Source organism: Lygodium microphyllum, chromosome 21 (assembly GCF_053477565.2).
Source record: "Lygodium microphyllum isolate KBCC chromosome 21, Lygodium_microphyllum_v1.1.10, whole genome shotgun sequence".
In the NCBI taxonomy this organism is placed as follows: Eukaryota; Viridiplantae; Streptophyta; class Polypodiopsida; order Schizaeales; family Lygodiaceae; genus Lygodium; species Lygodium microphyllum.
In genome coordinates this window covers 129,760,549-129,770,349 of record NC_141155.1, presented here as the reverse complement: position 1 = coordinate 129,770,349, position 9,801 = coordinate 129,760,549, and the positions used below count along the sequence as shown (strand labels likewise).

The window sequence follows — 9,801 nt, the reverse complement described above, 5'->3', positions numbered from 1 at the left end:
ATGTTGGAGAGCTATGCCTTGTGGCAAGTTTTTCTTCATTCCATGCTTCGTATTTGAGTATTTTATTTGCTCCATCCTTAAGGCACATCTCATCTATGTGCACGAATGTGGCATCCATACTTCCCCTAGTTTCTTAACTTCTTTGTATCATTATTATCTCTTCTTACTCATAGAATTACTCATATATGAAGAGGGAGAGTTACAATTATGCATGCTATTTTATAAAGTGATATTGGGGTTTCTCTAGTGAGGTGCTTGTACTTAGTCATCGTGGGTCTCATCAATGTGACCCTCTTAAAGTTCCCCACCCACCATTTATAACCTATATAAAATAAACCCTATTTGGCACCCATTGCCATTAATTTTGCATTATACTCATTTTTCACTAAAACTTAGTTGGAGACTAGTCACCAATATTCTTAGTGCCTTACTTCGGGGCAAGCCTTATGTGATCTCTCTATGATCTTCATGTGTTATTGAGTTGCTTTCTATCTATCCTCATCAATTTTGTTTGTGTTTTACTTTGTCTTGTTGTTAATTGAATGCATGATCTTTTGATGCACACACACACACACACACACACACACACACACACACATTAGACGTCAAACAAGGCATGTATAGCTTCCTATTGGTTGAATAAGTTAGGTTTAGTGAAATCTTGCTTACATTATAGAGATTTTGAATGGGTGTAGAACATCCACAAGCAAGACAAACACATTATATGAATGTAAGACAATGCAAAAAATGTATTTGCTCTTCACATTAACTGTTTGTCAAAAATCATATGAAATAATTACTAAATGTAATTGCCTCAATACAAAATCTCCAATATGAGGAAATGTGGCCTCAACAAAATCTAAATCTTGCATAACCACTAACACTGTGGTAAATCACTGGGCGGTGGTGGTAAAGTTTGGGAAGGTCCCACACCATTAAGGGTGATGAAGACCATGTCCATGCCCCATGATTGATGTATGTCAAAATGACAATGCACAAACCATACTCCTGATCAAACCACAAAACAGCACGTTAGTGAAGATGATGTCCTGCATCGCCAAGTACGTTACAAGCAAATGCAATGAAGATGGTGTTTTAGCAATACAAGTTGAAAGCGAGCCTAGTGATCCTATGTAACTAGACGTTCGGTACAAGGAATAAGCCTTCATATGACATGGAAGTAGATCTTGGTGTTAGATTTAAAGGTTTAGTAATATGATTTGAATAATGTTGTACTTAACTTATTGCACATCCCATTGTAGATTTTGGTTAAGCTATAGATTTTGAACGAGAATCTAACCGGGGCACTCCCTAAACTACCCCCAAGGATAGCTTTGAGGGGCAACCTTAACCTAGGGAGAAGATCAGAGTTTGCAAGCTGTTTGCGGATAACTCTTCCTTGGTAAGGCTAACCCAAATAGTTTGACTATTTACCAAGCAAACCTAACCAAAAAGGTACATAAAAAGCGGTAGGAAATTGAGCAGAAATTTAGGCATTTTATTGAGTGGAACAAGGCAACATAGGGATAATGAAGGTTTGCGAGAGCACATGCTATGTTTACCTGGGTTCATTGCCTGCCATCGGATAGCTGCCCAGCCACCAGGGTAGATAGCTACGGTGTTGCGAGAGTGGGGGTTGACAAGGTTGAAGTTGGTTGGATCGGTCGCGGGGTTAAAGGTGCCAATGCCAGTGCCCACCACATAGAAGCTTTGGCCGTGAAGGTGGATGGGATGCGACTCAAAAAAGAGCGTGGCTGTGTTCTGGTAAACGACCTGAATTCCGAGGAGAACCATTTTAAGTGGCTCATATTCACGGATAAAGTCATGGTTTTTTTTAAAAAAGCTAGTCGTTATCATTATACGGTTAATAAACACCACCCCCCTCCATCGGGTATTGTCTCCAACAAAGTAACACACCTGAATGGAGCTGTTGAATGGGATCACCCTCACCCTTGTCCCTGGCAATGCTGCCTTGTCTGTCGGATTAACACCAGTGTAATTGTACTGGAACATTGGGACATCTGGGAAATCCGAGGTGTACACTCTGTTTATGTGGTCATAGTAGGCCTGCCATTGCATTCAATCGACTGACGGAATGAGAGATACATCTACCAAGCAGCATGCAACATACATATTTACATACACAACCCCACCCCCATGCATGCACCTGCACGTGCACACACACACACACACACACACAAATATAACATGTAAATATGTACTTTGTTGTGGGGATAAGCTAAATTCTTGGCCGGTCCTCGTTTTTAAAATAAGAATTTAGGAGGAGAAGCGCCCGTGTTTCATGGGGATCCACCGGAGGACACGCGCCTTTTCAAACTTTCGGAAGGCTCATTAGCCACATTGCCATTTGCCACGGTACACAAGTGATTAGGCTAGACTTTAGATGTGGCCAAACTTTTCTAAGTTCTAGGCTGAGAGGGAGAGAGAGAGAGAGAGAGAGTGTGTGTGTGTGTGTGTGTGTGTGTGTGTGCGTGCGTGTGAGGCCCTGCAGAGACAGAGGACCTTGTTGCGATCAGTTGCTTGTTGGTACTGTGGGCCGCTGCAATGGAGGTGCTCCATCGTCGCCATCATCATCAGAGGTAGCCTTTGTGGCAAGTCTCTCCTAAATAGATAGATGACGCTAACCTGCGCTCGCAGTTTTCTCTCTCTCTCTCTCTCTCTCTCTGTCTCTGTGTCTATGGGGTTCCGCATTAATCAACAGCATTCATGTTGCCCTGCAAACTCTAGCTAGTGTCAATCCTACTCCTGCTCTTCTAGTGTCCCCGGCATGATTTAAATATTTACTCGCAGTTGTCACTTGCAACACCCCGATCACCTGAATTAGGGACAGTCTTGGAGGGTTGACAAAGGTGATGTTGCTCATGGATGATCTGAAGATGGTGCCATTGGGTCCTTGGCACGAGTCGGCGGCGCTTCCTGTACTGGTGGCATTGTTGCAGGGCTGAAGGGCATATCCCACAGTGTGGAGCAGGTCGATGTCCACCGCCTTGGGCACATCATAGTAGTAGTACCCTCGAGAGAAGTTCAGCCCTCTCAGGCTCTGGGTGAAGTTCACCTGGAAGGTGGAGTCGTTGGCCAGAGGGAAGCTAGGCAAGGCCAACGAAGGGGGCGTGCTCTTGTTTGATGTGTCCGATTGCAGCAGGAACGAGGCAGGCTCTGCCCCTTTGTAATGGAGTATGGCAGTTGTGGGGGTCTGAGGAAATGGCACCATACTGATGTTTGGGGGAGAGTACACAGAAGCCGCCATGTAGTAGTTGGATACGGAGCCGTTGGCCTTTATCAGCACGTTCGTCGTCTGCCCCGGGGCTATTATGATCATGTCCGTTGGCAAGGGCTCTGTGTACTCTGCGTCCACCTCCACCACTGTCATGGTGTGGTTGGCTATGGCAAAGTAGAACTGGAAGTTCACGGCCGCATTGATTATTCGTAGAAGGTATGTCTCCCCCCGGGTCACATTGTACACCGCAGTGCCTGCAATCCATGCATAGCCCACGAAGAGTTATGCGATTGAGGGAACAGCTTGATCAAGTTCTCAATGGGATCCTGCTCATTACCATAATGCTTACTAAAACCACGACTGCTGAAGTTTACTAGCTCAAATAGATCGTAATCCATCCTCAACCTCTGCTGGCCGCAGCAGTCATACATATGCCTCTTACCTTGGGCTGAGCAGGTGTATAAGCTTCCAGGCTGCCCATTGATGGTGACGGCATCGGAGATATTGTAAGTGCCTCCCGTTGCTAAGGCTTGGGCAATAATGTCCTCCACATTTGCATTCCACCACTCACCTGAAGAACATTGACTCAAGGTGAATGCATAAAAAAGAACTGTTATAAGTGCTGTAGCGTTAATGGTGGATACATGTTACCTAGGATGAGGGGTTCCATCTCCTTGTGTGGTTTGGGGAAAGGAAAAGGTGCGTTGTGCTTGGGAAGGATGATGAAGGCACCATGGACAGTAGCTCTAAGCCAGCTGAAATGGGCATGCCAAAAGAGGGTGCCCCGCTGTCCGACGACTTGGAAGCGGTGGACATAAGAGTGGCCTGGTTGGATTGGGCATTGTGTGATATAGGCCGGCCCGTCAGCCCATGAAGACAGTACCTGCCTGACTCCATGCCTAGTAAAACACACAATCACACACTGTCACAGTCGAATGCAGAGAAAAGAGATCAGGTTCATGATTATTACGGTCTCAAAAGCCGACTCCAAAGCTGATCTTTCACCAAATGCACATTGCTACCAGAGTTAAAATCCAAATGCAGACGGACATCAGTAATAAGCTTGCAAGTGGGCACTGCAGAGATTGTGGAATTGGGGGAGCCACACAAGAAAAAACAAAAAAAGGAGTTTGTACACATTGGGTGAAAGTGAGCCAGTGGCTTTACTGCGTACTACGTAGGGTTGGATTTGATTCGCAGCTCATGTAAACTAGCCTACATTGTATGTAGTGTTTGCGTGTGCAGTTCAGAGGTGGGCAACCCATATCAGGGATATTATGCACGGTCTGCATATTATAAGAACACAACGTGCATGTGCATGTGCGCACGAGAGGATTTTTATGTTAAGGCTTCAGAGCTGGTCATCCGGTTAGCAACCCAGTCTCGCGACAAACCTCCCCGGGGGCTAATGGGGCCTGGGGATCAGTTGCGGTCGAATTACCAGTGAATAGTGGCATTGTAGGTGACCAGGTTGGTAACATTGACAACCACCTTGTCACCCTCTCTCACGTAGCTAGCTGGGCCCGGGAATTGGCCGTTCACCGAGACCAGGGACTTGGTGTGGCAGAGACGTGTGACGCTCGCAAACTGGATCTGTTCAGCAATAAACAATGGATTACCTCAACTCTACCTGTCGATTAAGGAGGAGACAGTTACATTACAACGGAGAGATCAGTAGGAGAGCTGTTGTCAAAATCAAAATGCAACGTACAGTGAAATGGAAGTATCTAGTCTTGGCAGAAGCAAGCTGGCAAGATTGATCAGAGACAAAGAGGAGGATCAAAGGGAGGATGATGAGGTGGGCAAGGCAGGGGTGCCGGTAGGATGCCATGGTTCACAGCCCGCTCTCTCTCTCTCTCTCTCTCTCTCTCTCGGAGTGGGGAATCGACTCTGACTATCCGATACTAACAGCCTCTCTATACTCCACAGGCTTCTACTCTTCTCTTCATACGCTCAAGCTCTCTCTCTCTCTTCTCCCTCTATGCTCTATTAGGCTTCTACTGGTCTCTTTATAAGCCTTTCCTTTCTAGCCTCCCAGCTGCCTTCAAGTCAAATTGTAGCTCCTGCAAGCAAGGCACTGACGTCCAAGCAGCTCACATAAATTCAATTCCTTTTCAAAATAGGAAGGTAGAATTGGCTTGCCAGCTCTCGTGATTCAATAATAATCACACGCCACTGATTGGCTGATCACTTTGATTACAATTGAAGCACCCAATCCAAGGCGAATCAATGATCTAAACACCAACGTTTATTTCTTCTTATCCACTCCAACTAGTTAGCATGGCCCCAAGGGCGCTCCTGCCTAATGGTTGGCGGCCAGCAGCTACGGTGTGAGACGATGCGTCTTTGAAATTACATTTAAGTTGCAACTTGAGTGAGTGGTGGTTGGCCCAACCTTTTCTTGTTTTGTGTTTGTTTCTTCTCTTTTTTCCCTCCCTCTTTTCCTTTCTCCCCCCCTCACTCCTGCGGGTTTCCTCTTTTGATTGCCACAGTGCTACCTATTCCGGAGTTGTGAATGGCGAACTTCTATAGCATGGCGAGTGCTTCCGGACCAGAAGGCAAGTTTAATAAACTCGGTGAGGTGAAATGGTGTCCTTGTGAGTGATTATGTAGACCCACAATAAGCAATAGGAGGTTGAGGCCATCCAAGCCTCATCACTTTCCTCCAATATAGCCTATCTCCAAGCTAACAGTGAATCAAAATTGTGACAAGATATTATTCATCAGCATGTTAGGTGACTGACATGAGGATACATTATTGATTCTATAGCCAGACTACACCCATGTAATCCACCCTTGGTTGTGGCACATTCATGGTGCCACTTTTCTTTCCTTTGCAAGTTCACACTTAGTGACTGTGTGTACATACATTCTGGTACTTTCATTCATGTTGTAGACTTAGTTTTTCTTTTGTGAAGAAAAAGAAAGAAAGAAGAATAAGATTTAGTCCTATCTCTCTGTGTTCTCAAGTCTCCATTGCTTTTGTTAATATGTGCTCTTGGGTGCTTCACCTCTTATTAACCCCAAGTCGAGATGGCGGAAAAAGAAAGGGAAAAGCAAAAAAAAACATGGAAAAAGAGCAAAGACACGCAGGCGACCTCCAAAGCTAAGCCGGGGCAAAAAGCGCAAATTTAAATGAAAGGCGCCTCAAAGAACTTGGAAAACTCTTGTAAAAGAGCGCCAAGCTCCCTCCTATGCCAATTGTAAAATATTAGATGCGTGTAGGCTAGAGGCATAAGGCTAGAAGAGGGAAATGGAAAAAGGACCTTGCCACAATGGCTGGTCATGTGAAAAAGGGATGGGTACCCATGGGATTTTAGGGTTTGTATATATAAAGTTCAAAAAGTGAATGAGAGCTCATTCTTTGGTGTGTGGCTAACAAGAACTCTCTTCTTCTTCTCTTCTTCTCTCCTCATCTTCTTGCTTGTGTGTCCTCTTGAGAGAGGGAGTATGAGAGTGTGAGGGAGTGAGTGTGTGAGAGTGAGGGATCAAGAGGGTGAAGCTCTTCACCATCTCCTCTTCTCTTCTTCTCTTCTCTTCTCCCTTCTCTTGCATGCGGCTATGGAGGATGGAGCTTGGGATGGAGGAGGCTTGAGGATGCTTGAGCTCGCATCTAGGATCGTGGAGCTACCGGGGTGTGCGAGAGAGGAGGCAACTCGTATCGGCATCAAGGTAAGCTCACTACACTCATAGGATCGACGACGCGTCGGCTAGGTGAGAGATAGCCATTAGAGCTCACTTGAAACGCTTGAAGTAATAAGCGGTCCGTGGGTCTTGGTGGTTGAGCGAAAGCTCCCACTACATTTTGATTCGATTGCCAGGACCAACAGATTCAAGCTTGAGCACTTGCATGCCTCATATTGAGCATCAAAGTAAGGGATTCATCCCCGAAACGGAGCTTGAGATAGGTAGGAAGTTTGGGTATTTTTGATTCTTAAAACAAGTAAGTATTTTGGGACATTTTGTTTGTTTGATGATTGGGAAACATGGAGAAATTATTTTACTTTTTTGCTTTCGATTTTTGTTGCATTTAGCATAGGTTAGGATTAGGAAATCGCATCGGAGAAGGGTAGGATTTACTATTGCAAAATAGGGTAAAACAGGGCAAAAATCGTGCAAAAAATGGTAAAAAGCTCGCTTATGATGCCTAAGATCGGCAAGTGAGTGATTGGGGGCATCAACACCATACTCGGGAAGGGGTATAGGAGCCAAGAGGCCAAGGGAGAGCTCATTTGTGACCAGTTCAGTGAGAGAGAGAGAGAGAGAGAGAGAGAGAGAGAGAGAGAGAGAGAGAGAGAGAGAGAGAGAGAGAGAGAGAGAGAGAGAGAGAGAGAGAGCCATTGCACGATTCGATCCAATCGCATCATCGATGAGCCTACAGCTCTATTCAGGTATATGAATTCCTTCTCCTATCCCCCTAGATAGGATTTGGAGGTTTATGCTTGCTATGATTGATTAAATCGCAAGAATCGAGCAAAATCGACCTCTCGCTCTATCGTCGTCGCACCGCATTCGACCTGTCCAAACGGTCGCTTCTGGGCCAAGTCCCAGAATCAGCCCTCGACCCTCTTTCGTTCGGCCCACTCGGCTCGAAACCCTAATCGGCCCTCGGCCCAGACCTACTCGGTCCGCCCGAGTCGACCTTTTGGATCATCGACTAATTCGGCCCTCGGCCCTGCCCGTCTGAGCCAAACCGTTCGAGCCATAGGATTCCGCCCTTGGCCACATGTCACATTCGGCCCTCGGCCCGCCGTCCAAGTGACCTCGTCTGAATTGACCATTCGGCACGTCCAAGCGAACCTGTCCGAGCGACTTTGTCTGAGTCTGCGCCCCTGCCTGTCCGAGTCTACCCTGTCCGAGTCACGAATTCGATCCTCGGCCCATGCATCTCAGCCCGTCCGAGTGACTCACTCGGACCCTACAATTCGGACCAGCTGGGTGGAGTGAAAATTTTAATCAAATTCTCAGAAATTTGACTTGACCTGGCTAGAGCTCAACAGCACAAACTGTCGAAAGTCCTTCTGACGCTCAGAACTTGATTCTAGCACACGGAATAGACGAAATTGTAGGGAGCAGTTTGGTTAGCAGCGAGACCCATAGACCTAGATTCAAAGCGCTGAGTAGTTAAAACCTAATTGGCAAAAAACAAACGAGACAACATATTAGAAAAATCCTGAACCCTGTCAAGGCGGCTACAATAAGCCTATCAGGCCCGAAACAAAGCGAGAGTGCGTAAGATACTTCGAGATTGTTTACTGCACTCACCTTGAATTTCTACACTTGAATGCACTTAAGGAAATTGAAAGAATGATTGAGCACAAGTGCACGAGAAGCGACAAGCACACTGAGTGACCATAAATTGAGAATTGTATTCAATAACTGAAGAAACTCACTCAGATAAAGCACTCAAGGAACCCACCAATAGGAGAGGACCCAAGACGTAGACAGTGGATATAGAGAGGATGAGGTAGCCATAATTGAAACTATGAGGAAGAGAAAGAGGAGTTTGTGGAAGGGAAGACAATGGATATGCTATGAAGACAAAGCTAGTGAAAGTGAAGAAGGATACACATGTGCTTGTATTAAAGGCCCAAAAAAGTCAAGAGCTTGTTTGTGGAGGTGATGCTTGGACGGAGCATTTTCTTGCATGCTTGCATCGTTGCTAGTCAAATGATGGGCTCACAATGGTGGTCGAGGAAACCTAGACATTTGTATGCTCATGTGGTGGCATTCTCATAAAAGAAAATGAAGATTTAGAGAAAATAAAAGAGAAAGGGGTTTTTCCTTTGTGTATGTGAGCTTGATTTTATGTATGCATCATCGGTGGCATGAGCTTTGTTTCACTCTCTTTCTCACTCTCCCTTCTCATCTTTGTTTCTCTCTTTCCCTCTCTATTCTCTCTATTTCCTTCTGTTATTTATCTTCCACTTCATATCTTCTCTCTCTCTTTCTCTCACTCTCTATTTGTTTAATATATTCTCTCATTCTTACTCTATCGCTTACTCACTCACTCACTTAGAGCTCTTAGAGCTTGTTAGCTCCTATTTGCCTCCATTTTGGAAAAATGAGAGGGGGCAATTTTATATTTTTTATGTGTGTGTTTGTGTGTGGGGTGAATTACTTATATGTTATTAGGGGAGAATAAGATTTGTTCTTTGCTCAGAGAGGTGCTAAGAAAGAAGAAGAAGAAGGAGGTGGTGATGATGATGATGGGGAGAAGGAGAATTTACTAGGAGGGGGAGATGACCTCTTGATGGTTTGGGTGGGGGGGAGGCTTTGATGTAGAGGGAGATGAACCTAATGATGAGGAAGGGGAGTAATTAATTTCCAATGAATGTGGGTGGGGGGGGGGGACTCACTCAGGTGACTATTTTTGGCTGCCTTTCTTCCTCTATTCCACCATTTTGTCTTTAAAGGGGTGCTTTGTAGATGACTTGGTTGCACTTGGCCCTTTGCCTCCACCACTAGGTATTCCACCTTGAACAACTGTGTTTGCTTAGCTACTTCTTGGCCTCGAATAAACTTACTACTACCCTCTGTCTCCACCAATAACACTTAGCTTG

General features: G+C 45.4%; 1 protein-coding gene across 2 annotated transcripts; it reads right to left on the bottom strand.

Moving 5' to 3' along the window:
* Nucleotides 1–760: 760 nt before the first annotated feature.
* LOC148018544 (laccase-4-like) lies at nucleotides 761–5,205 on the bottom strand. 2 transcript variants are annotated; one of them, XM_087661431.1, is made up of 8 exons: nucleotides 4,950–5,205; nucleotides 4,680–4,831; nucleotides 3,890–4,137; nucleotides 3,681–3,809; nucleotides 2,837–3,492; nucleotides 1,918–2,067; nucleotides 1,563–1,773; nucleotides 761–1,008 (listed from the first exon to the last, which is right to left on the bottom strand). In XM_087661431.1, exons 1-8 carry the CDS (start codon nucleotides 5,067–5,069, stop codon nucleotides 878–880), a joined length of 1,797 nt encoding a protein of 598 aa, XP_087517557.1. In that variant the 5' UTR covers nucleotides 5,070–5,205; the 3' UTR covers nucleotides 761–877. The 2 variants fall into 2 exon arrangements, with proteins under 2 accessions (XP_087517557.1, XP_087517558.1); XM_087661432.1 differs by lacking the exon at nucleotides 1,563–1,773.
* Nucleotides 5,206–9,801: the final 4,596 nt, after the last annotated feature.